Source organism: Manduca sexta, chromosome 26 (genome assembly GCF_014839805.1).
Source record: "Manduca sexta isolate Smith_Timp_Sample1 chromosome 26, JHU_Msex_v1.0, whole genome shotgun sequence".
Classification (NCBI taxonomy): Eukaryota; Metazoa; Arthropoda; class Insecta; order Lepidoptera; family Sphingidae; genus Manduca; species Manduca sexta.
This window is the reverse complement of record NC_051140.1, coordinates 12,437,311-12,454,998: the sequence shown is the minus strand read 5'-3', so window position 1 is coordinate 12,454,998 and position 17,688 is coordinate 12,437,311. Positions and strand designations below refer to the sequence as shown.

At 32.5% G+C, this 17,688-nt stretch overlaps 1 protein-coding gene across 1 annotated transcript; it reads left to right on the top strand.

Annotated features, from left to right (window-relative positions):
- Positions 1 to 1,702: 1,702 nt before the first annotated feature.
- On the top strand, positions 1,703 to 4,013 carry LOC115444669 (larval cuticle protein LCP-14-like). Its single transcript, XM_030170537.2, has 5 exons — positions 1,703 to 1,838; positions 1,912 to 2,147; positions 2,332 to 2,404; positions 3,378 to 3,467; positions 3,821 to 4,013. The coding sequence occupies exons 1-5, from the start codon at positions 1,827 to 1,829 to the stop codon at positions 3,914 to 3,916; spliced, it is 507 nt and encodes a 168-aa protein (XP_030026397.1). The 5' UTR covers positions 1,703 to 1,826; the 3' UTR covers positions 3,917 to 4,013.
- Positions 4,014 to 17,688: the final 13,675 nt, after the last annotated feature.

Here is a 17,688-nt window from a genome sequence, read left to right as displayed (position 1 = left end):
GTATCAAGTGCCCCAGAGGGCTATGGAGAGAGCTATGTTGGGTATTTATTTCTCTTCGGGATATGGTGCACAACACCAAGATCCGCAGAAGAACCAGTCCACGAGACATAGCCGACATCATAGCTCGAAGGAAGTGGAAATGGACAGGCTACATAAGCCGCACATCAGATGGCCGATGGGGGAAGAAGGTACGTGGAGAGGTAGCCGCGAAGATGGACCGACAACATCATTTGAACGGCCGGGAAAGACTGAATGCGGAAAGCCCAAGACCGCACTAGTTTGCGAAATATGGAAGAGGCCTTTACTCACCATTGGGTACATGAAGGCTGAAGAAGAAGAAGAAGAATATTCATGTAAATGCTTATATTTTAAGAGTATGCTTATCGATTCTGGGCTATGGCGTGGAAGAGCCGTCGATGTTATTAGACAATAATTGCAATAACGACTATATCAATTTGTTACTTTTAAACGTTTTTATTAAATTTATTTAATTAAATAGCTTTTTTAGCTCATTTTAGGGTACAAAATAATATGTTAATTGTTGCCAAGCATATTACTTAAGTTGCCTGTGTGTGAGCCTATTATGTCGCACAACGAGCTTAAATATGAATTATTCGGCAGATCGCGTGTTATTGAAAAATGGGATTTTCAAAATGCCAAAATTTTTTAATGCGTTTTAACATTGGAATATTTCTAGTATCTAGAAAAACGAATTAGGTCAAAATTATGCTTTTTGGGCAGTCAAACTAAATCTCTCTAAGATTGAGGGTAACTCGAAACTAACTGTGATGTAATTTTGCTTTTGCAAGGTACGTAATAAGCTTACAGGTAATTTGCAGGTTACAACCTGTACGATGAGTCCATTATAGTTTTTGTAATACTAAAATTAGAGGTATAAGGTAACGAAAGTGTTTGTAGAGACAAACTTCTAGGTTATCGGAAACTTTCAGTTTTCTTAGTAGATTTTTTTTGTCTCTATATTTAATGTACCATGGAAGCTTCATAACATGTTATAATATGATATTAAAGCTTAGGTACTTTTAAGGGTAGGCTACCTAGGTACCTACCACTAAAGGTACCTAAGCTACCTAGGTACCTAGGTACCTTTCATAGTGTAAAAGAGCAAGAGAAATTATTATTTTACATATTCATGTTTGTTCCCAACATGGTATCGACGTTGTAGTAGGCTATAATTATAAAAATTTTAACTTTAATAAACTAATGTGAATTAATTTTATTTAAATATTTGTATTAAAACACTATCATGGAAATTAAAGGTGAATATTTTTAAACTGTCACTGACAATTAGACGCCATTTTTTTTAAATCATTTGCATGCAGGGCATTGTGCGAAACGTGAAGTCAACGATTTGAATTGATAATTTAAACGAACGGATAGGTATCGCAGACGCATCCGTTGGAGTTTGAAGTAAGCAGGTATCTACATATTTGACCGCAAAAAATGACTTTTTGTCTAAGTCTTTGTATAACATTTTGGGCACGTAATTGGCAACCAAATAAAGCACATTATACACATGCGGAACCTTGAGTACGCTATCCATTTCGCTCTAGGTAACATGGAGCATGTTAAATTAATTTATAGCTCATTAATTAAATGACATAATACATCCAGGCGGTTACAATAACCGTCGTAAAAGCGTGAAAATAACGAAAAAAATCTACAAGGTTGCTCTCGCGTGTCAATGCCCTTACAATTTGAACGTTATTTTTTGTCCAGTATTTTTTATTAGATATATAAAAGGATCGAATTTGTATGCCATGGGACCTGTTGTTTCTAGCATTTGGTAGACACGGACCTCCTGTAAAATGAAATTCTTAGTAAGAAACTTATAATTTTTGGTGAGACAATGCGTTTAGTGATCAAATTCAGAAAAGTTTTTTTTTATTATAGATCCTTGCTCTATGCGTGTACGCCGCGAATGCCGCGACGGGTCGCTACCAGCCTTGGCAACCAAAGCCGGTGGTCCAAGCCGTGGCTGAGGCGTCGGTTGCTGCGCAGCCCGTCGTGCAGACTGTGGTGCAGCCCGTTCCAGTTGCTGTTAAGTCTGTCGTTGAAGTTGGCAAGGATGCTGAAGCCATCGTCCTTCGCTCTGACTCTGAAGTCAACCCAGACGGTTTTAACTACGTGTAAGTCAAAGTCTTTAAGCAATTAGTATACTAACCTAATTTTTAAAAGCAATTTACGTAAAATCTGTAATATAACAAGGCTGTAATTGATGGCGAGTACATTTAGGCTCCTCCTTTATGTATTATAAATTTTAATAAAATCCAGAAGTTGTCGTTTTTTAAGTGCACTATTTTATGATTCCAGTTACGAGACCGGAAATGGCATCACTGGCCAATCTAGCGGTGTCTTGAAGCAAGTTGGTGACGCTCAAGTGCTTGTAAGTATTATATTGTTTTGTTCGGGTTGTTTTTATTTTAAAATTTGGATCTATTTTACTGTCAAAACTAATTTCCACCTGCTATGTTTTAATAATAAGCTGTTAATAACTAATTGTGATAAAAAAATAATCAAAAGAAATTTAATAAAAACCAAATTAATAGTTTTTGTGATTATTAGCCTTTTATAATATACGATCTCTAAATTAATCTACAATCCAATTCCTAGATTGAACCAAATAAAGTGATCAATTGACAACATTTCAAAATGTAAATGTGTCTAAAACAAAAATATCTTTTCTTAATATTTCTACTCTGAGTTCGGTTATGTATTTAAATTTTTTTTAATACTCAATTTCAAAGAAAAAAATTAAAAACTGAAACATGCTTGATGACGTCATACATACGGTTGAATGAAATAGTTCCTTTCTCCACCTTACTATTTATTTAAAAAAACTAAGACACCGTTATTGGTCAATGTCAATATTACAATAGATACATCACAACTGTCACTTTTAAAGAGAGAGACAAATAAAAAAAAACTGTCACTTCACTTCTTTTTTACTGCGAAGCAAAGGTCATTACGTCTTGAGCCGTAAATATGACGTCATTTGGTGCTTACTTAGTTTTAGAATAACACAAAATTCAAAGTGATAATCATGAATGAAAATATCTGAATTTTGAAAAAAGAGAAAATATCGGCCTCATAATTATACATCTAATTTCATTAAATATAAATATTTGAGTATGTTGCAAAAATGAATTAATGTTGTCAATTGTAAGCATTGATTGGGATCGTTTATTGAAAATGGCGATAAATTATAATAGTTTCCTCCGTCATTAGGAAACAGTAGATTTTGTGATTCTATTTGCCCATAGAGAAGATAATGTGAGTTACGAATATTTTAATTTAATCTTAAGTATAAAATTTGTACTTTCATTCTTGATAACGTAATGTGCGTGATTCATTAACAGGCTGTCCAAGGTAGCTACCAATACAAATCCCCGGAGGGAATCCCTGTGCAGTTCTCTTACGTAGCTGATGAGAACGGATACCAACCTCAGGTAAGATTTATAAAATACTTGTGATAAAATTATTTGTCTTCAAAGGGAATTCAAAAAAATATCTATAATATCTAAATAAATGAGGTACTTAAAAATATCTATTTCTGAAAATATTAGGTAGTAGAAACAGTCAGTTTGTTGGCTTAAAATAATAAATATTTATGCTTAAAAATGTTTAACGTAAGGGAATATTTATTCCTTCTCATTATTAATTATATTAAATGTTTAATCAAAGAAAAACTAAAAAAAAATAAAATGATTATAAAATTATAGAACCAAAACTTCATTTACTTTTCCATAATTAATCATTTAATTAAATCAAATAATATACATTTTTCCTTTTTGTGTTACAGAGCGACCTCCTCCCTGTTGGCCCTCCGATGCCTGAGGCCATCCGCCGCGCGGTCGAGTACGTTCTGACCCACGCGCCCAAGGAATCTGTCAACTAAAACCACCAGAGCTTTAGCATTTAGACACCGACAATGAACAATATCTCTTATGGATAATACAATAAAAATGTAAATACATTCTAATTGTGCCATATAATTCGTTTTTACTTCATGTTTCCTTCGGTTGCACTTGCATTTATTCACAAAACATATAATAATAAATCCAGTATGACCATAAGATGTTAAATGTTACTCATGAATCTAGTATAGTTACTGTTTAATCTATACTTATAATAAATCTGTAGAGAGGTCAATTCTGTACATGAAATATATTTCCAAAATAACTATCAGGGGGTGATTAGGGATCGATACTGATGCCAAAAATGCAATTAGTAAAATTTTTGTCTGTCTGTCTGTATAACCGTTACAGAAACAAAAACTACTCGACGGATTTTAACGAAACTTGGTACAATTATTTTTCATACTCCTGAGCTGGTTATAGTATACTTTTCATCACGCTACAATTAATAGGGGCAGAGCAGTGAAGGGAAATGTTGGGAAAATGGGAGAAGTTACTCCATTTTTTAAGCTTCCGTCGCGTGTGCAACCTTAATGGTTAAAGCTACACAGAAATCATGTATGACGGAAATGTTCTCCTTAAAATTATGTAAAAAATATCCCACGACAGTATATGTCTATCTTTTATGGTTGACTCACAATAACACGTGTAACTCCCGATAGCTTAGCAGTTCGAAGCTTTCTCATTATATTTGTCTACTCTTACGATTATAACACTCTCAGTCATCCCTAATTAAAAAAGTTAACATTATTAAATATTCCATAAAAAAAATCATACAAATCGGTATAGAAACACCAAAGTTATACATGAAATATGCTAATAATAACTAAATCGTCATAGGTTTGCCTATATTATTAGAGGAGTTCCTTCGATTTCACCAGGATCCCATCATCAGACCCTGACCGGACAATCGGACGACCTGCATACCACCATACATTAAAAAAACATCCCGAAAAATTTAGCACCTCCTCCATTTTTGAAGTCCGAAATCCACGCGGGCGAAGCTGCGGGCGGAAGCTAGTTACAAATAATCCTATTACAGTGCATTATGCAGTAGTTGTGGGACACGTTACAAATATATATATATATATTTTTGTCTGATATCAATCAATCTCTATTATATTATTTCACGAATCTTTTACTTATTTAATTTTATATGAATGGCTATTTTCACCTCAATTGTCATAGCTTGATTGAGATCAAAATTGGTAAAATACGTTGAAACAATACAATGTGTCAATGAACTCGCGGCGCACTTCTTGGGCAGACGCTAAGCGTGGATCCTGGTGATAGGTCTCTCGTATGCGATGGGTCATCAGTTACCATTATAATGTCTATTTCTGCCGCAAAGCAGCAGTGTGTATGCACTGTTGTGTCACGGTTTGAAGGATACTGTAGCCGGCGTCATTACTGGGAATTATGACACTTTATGCCTCAGGGTGACGACTGCAGTGAAGTGCCACTTGTTAATCAATAATCATAAGCTCTGTAAGCTGTTGCTACTATCGGTCATGTCATTCACCATCAGGCATGCGAGATACTCCTTTCGTCATTCAACTGCAATAAAAAATACCTTGAATTAAGCGTTAAGTGCTGAAAATATGCAAAACTCCGCTCCTAATTACCATAATTCATTATATACTTTCACACTCTTATAAATGCCAAATAAAGGTTAGTCAAGATGTCATATGTCATTCTAGAGTCGTCTTATTAGGATAATAAAGTAATTTACGTCAAATTAATATATTTAGAATTTATAGTACTAAATCAATTTATGTTTTGATTGTTTTCCAAATTCGATCAACAAGGAATATATTAAAAACTAATTTTAATAGAATTTTAAATAAAAAAAATAGTTATCGAATTATAGTTATATGTTTAACAAAATTTAATAATGGTATACGTAAGTCACGTTTGATCAATATATCAATGAAGTTGATTATATGTAGTCAGACGTTGTCAGATTTCATGATATCGCCCGCGACAGGTCTGTGGTTTCTCTTCGCAAATGGAGAAGATTTAGGACAAATATTTTGAGCTAATACCATTTTCTCCTTGTTTATTTCGGATATTTTTCCTTATTTTATTCATCGGCCCGCTTTGAGTACAACGTACTACTAGTTTTGAATCTGCAGACATTCGTTTCAGCAAACCATTTCATTCCCAACTACAGTATAATGCGCGATGTACGCTTTAGTTTATTTTTCTTTAATACAAAAGAATGCGTAAACTCAGATTGGTGGAGTCGCAAGTAATGCAATAATGATTTGCTTAAACTATTTATTTGTCTATAGTTCTACCTCCGTAAGAGAACGAGAGTGCTAACGCAATATGGTTGAATAGTTTTGAAATTTATAAAAAAATAAAGGTAAAATGCGAATAAAGAGAGCTAGCAATGTGGTTGAATAGTTTTGATATTTATAATAAAATAAAAAAATAAACGTAAAATGCGAGTAAAGAGAGCTGGCAATATGGTTGAATAGTTTTGATATTTATAATAAAATAAAAAAATAAAGGTAAAAAGCGAGTAAAGAGAGTTAGCAATATGGTTGAATAGTTTTGATATTTATAATAAAATAAAAAAATAAAGGTAAAATGCGAGTAAAGAGAGCTAGCAATATGGTTGAATAGTTTTGATATTTATAATAAAATAAAAAAATAAAGGTAAAATGCGAGTAAAGAGAGCTAGCAATATGGTTGAATAGTTTTAATATTTATAATAAAATAAAAAAATAAAGGTAAAAAGCGAGTAAAGAGAGCTAGCAATATGGTTGAATAGTTTTGATATTTATAATAAAATCAAAATATAAAGGTAAAATGCGAGTAAAGAGAGCTAGTATATCTGTTGGCAATCATTGCTAATCGCCGTTGTAATGTAGGAAAGCTGAGTAATCGAGTCGTGTTGATGCGTTAGTTATAATTGTTAATCAATATTTCGGGTGTGTATTCCAAAAATACTTTGACTCTCTTCTCTACTATATTTTTTTATTAGGAGAACATCAGGAACCAGTGAGTTCGATCTCAATTTGGCATGATTGATAGGTGAATTTCTTACAATACTTCCCTAATTGTATGTTGTGTAATGCGGCTTACATAGTATTATACTTGCAGGCTGTACGACATAACTCGTATCTGCTATCAGCTTTTGAGAGCATGATTGATGTGCCCATTAAAATTGATGTTTCGTTGATTTCTTCAGAATTCTGTTGCAAAAGGCTACACAATATGTTGCAATGAATTATATGACTTTTCATACAAATAATAGATGCCTCACCCGTATGTGTCGCATACTGACTAACGAACTATGGTGAAATCGCGCCGATGTGCAAAGGTCAGCCTGCAACCGATTTACATAATATTGAGGAAATGCCACTTAAATATAGAAAATTAACCTCAAAGTTACCTGGAATGAATGTGTGGTAAAAGGGTTATTTTGAAATTGGTAGAGTCACACTATAGACATAAATATCTACAATATCAATGGGCCAGCTTGTCCAAGAATGTGCCACGATCTGACAGATAACCAAGAACACGTAGCATGTTGCACGTTCTTTCTCTAATCTATAGATACTGATTAGTGCTTTTCATTAAAAGTGCCTAGTGACTATAATAACTTTATTACTATCAGTATTTCTAAGGAGTGGAGATTATTATCAGATTAATTTATATTTTTGAAACTGGATATTGAATATGGAAAAAAATTTGAATAATTAAAGATGTTAATATAACAGGAGTTTAAGAGAAGCTTCAGACTTTTTCCTTACTACTATCCAAAAAAATACTTACTACTTGCATAATGCTACCCTAAACCTAAAAACTCGCAATATTCTAATGTTTTTCGAATACAATTAAACAAAAGCAAGAAATAGACCTTATAATTAGTAACAGAAGTCTTACCATTGTACCGTTATTACCTGCAATGTTCTAGGCGACTGATCGTGAATTCTAAGCCAAATCCAAAATTAAAAAAAAATGTGTTGTACTGCTCCCACGTCGTGTTGATGTGACATTGGTGTCTTCAAGCCATACAAAAAATTCCAGACGCTGCAATTAAAAAAAAGTATTTATCTCTTGAGTCTTCAAAATCGAACCCAAGGCATTTCCAGTTCAGCCTAAAACCATTGCCAATAAACCAATGACTTATCAGTTGTTAAACATAATAATATTGTGGTCAATATATATAATATTGAATCTAATATAATAAAAATCATCATACTATATTTTCGTATTAGAGTTGGAGCAATCATTCAGCTTTAGAAATGAATAAATAATGTGAGCTGATATTGATTTCATTAAAAATACAATGCAAGCTTATTAAAAAAAAAACGCATTCATCTGAATAAAATATATTGATAGGTTGGCAGTAACAATAATGTTAATTAATATGACGTTTTATCTATAAGATTAGTTAAATGTTTTTTGCAGCCAACATTTATAAGTTGGATGCAAAAACATTTTATAATAGAAATATAACAATAACATTCTCTGTATATCAACATTAAAATGCCAAATAATATTAAGCATTAAAATAGATTTTAATCAAATAGATTCATGTTTCTTGGTTAACCGTTTACCTTTCTTGATTACAGAACCTACGATGTCTTTAATGCTAATGTGATGATTGGAGTTTTGATCATAATTTTGTATCAGGCGCTTTATACATTCTTTAAATTTGTCCACTTTTTATAGTGATTTATTATTAAAATCAACCAAGACGGTTGATAAATTCGTATCATATCGTTACTCTTAAAACATAATGTTATCGACAAAAGAAGTAAATAGTATTCATGTTTTTAGGACTTTTATAAATTTCATTCACGTTGGTTTACATATATTCTCATACAATTTCTGCGATATGAAAATATAACAAAAATATTTTTGGTAACAATAACTTTAATAAGTTTATATTTTATGATTTTGTCGATTGTATAAATCCTACTCTTATTTGTTTATTGCTATCAATATGAATTGTATGTCTTATACTTATTTAATAGCAATGTATGTCTTAATGTATCTTCATCTAGTATTATAAATTATTTTATAATTATACATTATTTACAGTCAATGGGGTCACGACCGACGGATATGACCTCACGACCTTCAAAAAAAGAGCATACATTCCTACCTAAAAAGCCGGCATCGCATTTCAATGCTCCCTGCTATTACACATGTTCATAAACGGTGGTGATCACTAACCATTAGGTGAACTGTGAAAAAAGTTAATACGTCAAAGCGTTGTGAAGTCAGCATAATTTGTTGATATCCCTTTTGATGTATGCCGATACTAAAGGGGCAATTGAGATAAAGTCCGGCGAAAATGAATATTTATGTATGGCCTACATCGCGTCATGCGTACTAGACAAACACACTTTCATAATGGAATTTGCTAAATTTAATTTTAAATAATTAAGTAATTATTTGGCCACATGACAAATTTCAAAGTCAGTTGCTGCTGTTTACCTTCTTTTTTTCTTGGCTTCTTGAACAAAAATTTAAATAGCTCGTTTAGGAGAGCCATGTTGTAGGAAAGTGTCGTTTTGTGTTATGAATGGGTCGCCTTTTCAGATACGACTAGTGAAGTAAAAATTCTTGCTACGTTGTGGTAAATATGGAATTTAATCCTTGTACCGACAACGTTTACTCGTAAACGAAAAAGTAAAAGTGGGATGGTTCCCACTCTATAGATGTAGAGCAGCAACAGGTTTTTTATTTTCCTGCTCCGACTATTTGTGATATTATCGAAGGCAAAACTCAACCACTTACTTTGTTTACTCAGTCGGGAGTAAGAACTTACCAATCAGAGATCTGGTTGCTTATCCGCGCTTCATAATAAATCCTATAAAATTTCAGAGTCCGTTTGGCTCGAAAAAAAACCTAAATTAAAAACGTTAGTTGCATTTTACTAAAACATGCCTCTATAAGTATTTGTAAACATGTCGACAAGCAGAGAGATATCAATTTAAAGAGTGCATTTAGTCTGACGAAATAAAATATAGGCCGAGCGACACCGGAACCAAATGCAAGTTATTGTTACTGTGATTATACGAATAATATTGCTAATATGGAATAATACGTGTGGGCGTGCCGCGAATTGTATCTTTTATTGAACTTAAGAGAAATCGACGTTTTTTTTCAGCTTGGAATAGATTTATCTAAAATAAGACAATTGTGGAAGTTATGAAGTTGCGTCTGCTCAACATAATTCTAAGCTACGTAACACCTTTTACGAATGTACTTTGGATAAAAAAAAAATTAAATAGATTGTGTCTGTCTTTCCTCAATATAAAAAACCTAGAGCATCGAATAGAGTAACACTATGTTTTTCTGTTCTATAGCAGCTCAGTCAAGAACTTGTAACTGATATAGCTAATGGGTCATCTTCTATCATACCATGTGACGAAATACATACGTCGAAAAGTGGTAAAATGTGTGTGGGTGTGTGTACATTACTATTCATTAGTTTTAATCGATGTTATAACTATATTTCAATGATCTCTATCTTAAAAATAAACCGCTACAAATGTAGGACTTGGTTTATTATGTTTATAGTTTTTAATAGACGGTATTTTTGATGATCTTATCATAATATATGAAGATCAAATTTAATTTAAAACGTGACATAAGGTGCAAAGGACAATGCCCAAAACCAGGCTATCATTGCGTCAGTCATGCGTCTTAACCAAATATCCACGAAAAATCATCATTTTAATTATTACTTTATTTGTATTTATTTCAGTCATAAGCGAATGGGGGTTTAAAAGATATGGAAAAAAGTTGTTTAATTGTTGCAAATCAAACACCGGATAATTTACTGCCAATATGGCGAAGTGATACCAATTTATAACAAATTCCCCTTTTAAATGGAATAAAAGTTAATATGCACAATAAATGTGCTTTTACTTGAATCTATAACATATGGATTCAATATTTTATTCATTAAACAAAAATATTGTTATAAAAAATATATATTATACTTAATAATTATGACCAAACTCCAAATAGCTGGTAAAAAAGATAAAATATTAATCCTTCTAAAAACAAACAAATGGCGACTTGTACTTGCATTGACAGAAATACTAAAGTCAGCTAAAACATTTCTGGACTTTATTTTTAATTAAATGAATATATGGGTACAGATTTTTATTACACTGGCAACTGAAATTAATGACATTTTGACACTTTAGAGTTGTCTGAATGAAAATATTTCATTATTAAAATATTTTACTCATGATCGGAGTGTTATTCTTATGTATTTTAATGTTGAGTCGAGAAATTCATTGTTAAGAAACAAGGTGTATAGTGTGTGTTCCGAACTTTGAGACGGAAGGCTTTTAGTTAGCAATACAATGTCGTCTAGAGCCTAGACCCAGGACAGTTAATCGAGACGACATATCCCGGCGGTGTATTAACTGCACCATTGCGGTGCCACAGCAACGATAAGTATATTTCTTAGACAAGCTATCCAGTTTGTAAGTTATGTAGATTATTATTAACCTACCCACAATGTGGGAAAAATCTTGCAAAAACTAAAGAAAACAGTTTAACAATAATAATAATCTGAACATTTTTACTCAACTTCTTCATTATATTTTAGGTTTCAAGGCTGGAATGAATTTGTGCTGCCTGCTGGTGATCAGTTAATAGAGAGGTTCACAGACAACAACGACATGACATGACCCGACCAGCACTGCAAGAAGTCATTCACTCACTTCAACAGTATTATAAGCGTGTTGCGGCCACATCAAGTCCTTGTCTGTTTTCTGGGAAGCCATATCTATCAAAAATACACATCTATATAAAAATATACATCGGATTTCGTATTTCTTGTTTTATTTTTTCTTTTCATATGATAAGTAACTATTAGCCTAATCAGGCTGTGAAGTTAGTTCCTGGGTTCCTGTTCGATTTCTAGGCCAAGCAACATTTTATCTCGGTGTTTCTGACACGACTTACCTCGGATCGGAATCCTCCAAAGAGGGTTGGCGTCAGGCATGCGGCCGATCATAAAAACTAAGCTGAATCTATTCTACAATATGTGTTGACGCCATATTGAAATGAGATAAATTGTAAAATAAAAAATAAAGTAAAATGTAAAATAAATTGATTTGATTTGATTTGATAATGTTAGGTGAAAATAAATATTAAGTTAAACCATCTAATAGAATTAGTCATAAGTCAGAAAAATATGTACTTACACAAAGAGTCGGGTAGTATATGCTCAGTAGAAAAACTAGTATTCCGCCATCCTATCTTAGAAGTTTTATTGGAGCTTCGTCTCATCAGATATGTTAATACCTATCAGTTTCTTATAAGGGCAATTAAAGCTAAGTGAAAAGAATGTCCAATAATTGTTTATAGCAATATCAAGTAAGTACTGCAATACTGAACTTAATTAGGCACGTAGGTACTTTCTACCGTACATTATGGCGGTCCATACTTAACCTCAAAATAACCGAGTTACAAAAATTCTGATTACTCCGAACTCCCATCGAATATCCGATTGTTTTCAATTTATATAAGATTTAGGATATATTCCCTATAGTTTAGTGAAGGTTTTGTACAGACGCAAGCGTAGCCCAACTTTCATACAAAAATGGGCATTCTCCTTTAATTTGCCGTTAGAAATAATAATATATTTCCTACTCCACCTATGTTATAATTTGATTTATTTATAGTCGATTAAAGAGAACTCAGGTTTTCCGGAGACTGACCCTCGCTGGCAAGTGTGAATGTCAATACAGGCTTACAGGAGATGCAGGACCGGATATTTTACTTTAGAAAGAAAGAAAGAAATTTATTTTGTAAAAAACACAAGATTCATACTTATAACAAACAAACGAAACAGACAAAATCACTTAAAACTATGTTTGTCACTAAAAAGGCTCTAACTCAGCAATATGCTGTCAGTGAAGCTAGCGCTGGTCTTCCGTTGGGCCATTTGTTAGTTTGAAGTCTTAGAAGTTTTGACTGCCTCAGTGGCGAAGTTGTAATTGTACATGGTACAAGTACGACTATCGCGCTGAGGTCCTGGGTTCGAATCCCGGGTGGGGCGAAAATAAATGTGACTGGGTTTTTCCGTCTTAAAAAATTATTCAGTCGCAGCTCGGAGTCAGGAAGTTGGAGGTGTGACACCCCCATGCCTCGGAAAGCACGTAAAGTCGTTGGTCCTGCACCTGATCTCTCTCCGGTAATGTCGGCTTGCCGTCTTATCGAACTATGAGAGTGAAGGAACAGAGAGAGCACCTGTGTATTGCGCACACACTTGTGCACTATAATATCCTGCGTACCTGGCTGATCTCCGTTGAGATTTGCCGCCGTGGTCGAAATTCGGCTAGGAGGAGGTAGTTTAAAGTCACAGAGGATAAAAAAAAATAAGTTAAATATAATGAATAAATAAAAAAGTAATCGTGTGCAAATGTTGTTAATTTCTTTTGTGGTACTACAAACTACAGTGGCAAGTTATCACTGGCAATACCTTGAACTCTATCTGGCAAATTGGCGTCTCACAAAAAAGTGCTATTACTTTAGGGTAACAATACACTATATTTGTATATTCGTCCACGTATCTGTCTAGTTATCAGGGTAATAAGGCACTGTTTAAGACACACACAATACACCTACGAAGACAATTAAGTTAGTTGTCGTTATTTCAAAATGTAGAAGCCAGATTTTTATGTCAATGAAATTACATTCCCATCTATTTTTGTCGACAGCCTCGCTGGCGTAGCTGTATTATATGCGTGGTACGACACCATTGTGATGTCTTGGGTTGCGGCAAAGTGTTATTTGGTTTTTCTACTCAGTATCTGCCCAGAGTCCGGAAACATTTACCCAATATGGCGATAGGCTTGTCCCCCATCACATCATGAGACGGAATATACAGACGAAAAGTGGGTGCCCTTGTTGCAAATCTGTCTAACCTTTCGTGGACTAAGGTGTGATGTGTGTTTGTTTTTAATTTATTAACAAATGCATGCGATAAATCTCTTTGTTTAAAATTAGATATTCAAACCGGTTAGGTTTGAATTTATTGCAAAATGATGATGAAATAATGACACCAGACGCATCCTTTAACAATCGAAAAAAATGTAGGAGCGTCTCTTAAAACTTGTTGAAATTTTTGGTGAATATATAGAGTTAACCTAATGTTTACCACATATTAGGCATAATTTGCGTAACATTTGTCGCTGGTGACCTATAGGAACGCCCGTGAGAATACCCATGTAGGAGTTGAGTATGCAAATGTTTCGTAGTTGCATTAATCTAATGTCTAGTTGGCATATAATTGCAATTAAGATGGCACACTTGAGAATATTCGCAATAATAAGCAATGCATTCATGGTGCTAATGTATTTTTCAACTGAAAATTAACATGTAACATGTTGTGTTTGTATCGATAATATTCCTGGTTTATATTCAAATGCTAATTCAGCCTAATGAATAGGACGAGTCGCAATAATCTTGCGTCTGCGATTCAATGGGTTATTGTGATGCGCATACGCAGCGACTATATATGATATTCTGTGTCAATCGTATTTGGTATTATGTATCTTATTATAAACATGATTATCTTATCGCTTTATATTAAAAATTATTTCGCATAATTAAAAAGGAATATATATAAATGAGAGTGAAAATTCTCTATAACTAGTTTTTATATTAATAGAGACAAAATCTTCTTCGAGAACATTCAAACGAGAGCGTTTATTAGTTATGTAACACTTTTTTTAAAACTATATTTTATTAATGCGGACGAGCAAACTAGTTTTAATGAAAAAGAGTCATTTACATGTACACGGATGTCATTAAATCACTTTTATGTTTCTGAGGTTATCTTTAAAAATGCTAAATAGTTAGGGAATTAGTCACAGTTAACGAAAGTATAATCGAAGGTCTAGCTACTTTTTCTAGCACAATTTTCTTCTTATATCTGGATTTTAAGGATTCGTTTGCGATTTTATAATTTGAATACATTATCTTCTTTGAATTAAACATTAAAAGTAAATGGTAGATAGTATTATAAAATAAACAAAAATAGTAAATATCTAGGAAACTTTTACTAGTACTCAGGAACTATTACTAGTAAGAACCATTACTATTACTAATAATAGTTCCTGAGTACTAGTAAAATGTCTATTTGTGACATATTATTATCTTATATCTATTTTGGTTACCTTTGAACTATTGAGAACTGCATTATATTACACCAAAATTGATTTCAATAATAATTGTCTTTTAACATTGTGAATGAGGCCTGATGAGATGAGATTTTATTATTTACCATACTTGTGCCAATTTGTAAATTTTTGTCACTTAAACATAGGTTTAGAGAGGATTATCGAAATTTATTTGCAGGCCATATGAGAATTGCTAGACTGAATTGATTAAAAAAATATAACTTACTACACAAATGTGAGCCACCATGACATGACATTTTTAATATGAGTTTTGAAACTGTTTGTTGGAACTGTGTGTACATAAATATCATTTTTCTGCACACATTTTCTGTTGTGATAGTAACGTCATAATATTAATAAACACATTTTAGAGAATGAAGTCAATTTTTTTTTCTTTAATACTGTTAACAAATATATTTAAAAAAAGATAACTTTACTGTTACTCAATGAATGGATGGACAATAAAAGGCATACGTGTAGTTTTTATACGGTAGTAGCGAAAGCTGGTTTTTTATAGTATCTTACTCAACCATCAATGTTTACTTTTTATACAAATCCCACGCTTCCAAATGTCTATATGGAACGTTATGAAGGTCATTGATATTTATTGCCTCAATAAGATTAATTTGTTTGAATATTACTTATAATAAATTTAAAAATTATCACTAACGGCGTTTACTGTTAATACACGCATTTTTTTTTAAATAAAAACTCAGGTATTTTTAGTGTTTTTTATTCTTACGTAATATAGATACAGAATTATATTAAATTACCGTTAGTACATAATAAAATTTGAAACGATTTTCAGAGCTTTTTGCAGTACGCATGGGGTTCAAATGAAAAACTTGGCTTAATGAAATAAAACATTTCTGAATAGTGAGGATCCGGAACAAAGGGTACGCTCGCTAGCGTTTCTTTTAAACGGTACATTAACTCGATTTTTATAATCTTCTCTAAGTCATATCTAATCGGATAAAAGAATTTGATCCATAAATGTAGGAGATATACAGAGTACTTACGTATTTACTACAAAAGCCATATTTTATTTACTACAAAATATTTTCGGTTTTCATAAGATATATGGTAATTTAACAAATCTGAATGAACAGAAATAGATAATTTATTTTAATAAACCCGCGTAATAGCATTGGAAAATTAGAGCTGGTTTTTTAGACCCAAATATTGAATAAATAATTTTGACTTATATTCACCTGCTACAAACAACCTGCCACATTGATTTGTCTTAAGTTATCTCATGATTGACAAATTAGTCCTTATATCGTTATTTGTGTCTTTAGTTTGTTTTAGTCATATAGAAGAATTATGATGTCCGCAAACCACTCATTTGTATGTAATCGTTATAGCTTATTGCAGATTTATGTGCATAAATATAATATAATTAAATGAAATGAAGTATTACTATAATTTCGTTTAATTAGTTATGTATCATTGAGTTTTATTATGAAGTGATTATGGGGTGGCACAAACAGGTTATATGCATAACATGTTCAGCAGTGGAGATCCTGCGGCTGATGATGATGATGATGCATAAATGTAATGATTTTCGTTGGAGTAAACCTTACTACTCTTAATCAATGGGGTAGGAAGTCGATTACGACGCATCTTGCGTAGAGGAGATAGGCAAAGTTCTTATAATTATGTATGAATAGTTTTGCTTTCAATTGACAATAACAATCAAAGTTACTATTATATAATGTCAACATGTTTTAATTATATACTGTCCCACTTCTGGGTACGAGCCTCGTCTACTACTGAAAGGGTTTTAGGTCTTAGTCCACCACGCTGGCTTAGTACAGGATCGCAGACTTCACATACCTTCCAAATTCTAATGGGGATCCTTCCAGGTATGTGGGCCTGATCTCCTTACGATGTTGTTCAACCTTACTTCACCCTTAGAGCAAGCGATAATTCGCAATACACACATAAGTTTAAAGAGAAGTAAAAAAACGTTTACATATTGAATCTGCGGACCTGCGTTTGGCAGGCTGTTTCACTCCTAACTAGGTCATTTCCTTTTTGTAAAGCTACTGTTCGTTTTGGATCAATTACGATTATTGTCACCTGGGTTTTACTATAACATCTCCTGGGTATTAAGTATTGCAAAATTACCATAGCAGTATTTTTTCATATAGGTCAAGAAAAAACTGGCTATTAGTAATGTCTTTGGTAAGTTGAGATAATTATAACATAATAAATTACGAATCTAAATGTCTTTAACAGAGGTAAATATACGAATTAGTTTTAATATTATATTTATAATTTTCGTTGCAATAGTATAAAATTATATTATTCCTTTATTTATATACCAATATTGCAATATTGGTATATAAATAAAGCAGTTTCTGCAGAAAAAAACAATATCTAATCTAATTTGGAATAATCCAGTCTATTCTTAGATTTGACATATTATTAGAAAAAGTTATTAATAGCATGTAATAAAAATTGAAGGATTTCATATAATGTCAACGATTTACTAAATTGAATTTGGCAACTGAGTATCTTCGTAATATTTAATTTAAAAATCTGGTCAAGTCTTAAAAAAACCTTTGATAAAA

What these genes read in the sequence shown, in the direction of transcription:
- LOC115444669 (XM_030170537.2), top strand. An exon ending in CCAGACGGTTTTAACTACGT is followed by an intron (nt 2,148 to 2,331) that starts GTAAGTCAAAGT and finishes TTATGATTCCAG; the next exon opens with TTACGAGACCGGAAATGGCA. An exon ending in TTGGTGACGCTCAAGTGCTT is followed by an intron (nt 2,405 to 3,377) that starts GTAAGTATTATA and finishes ATTCATTAACAG; the next exon opens with GCTGTCCAAGGTAGCTACCA.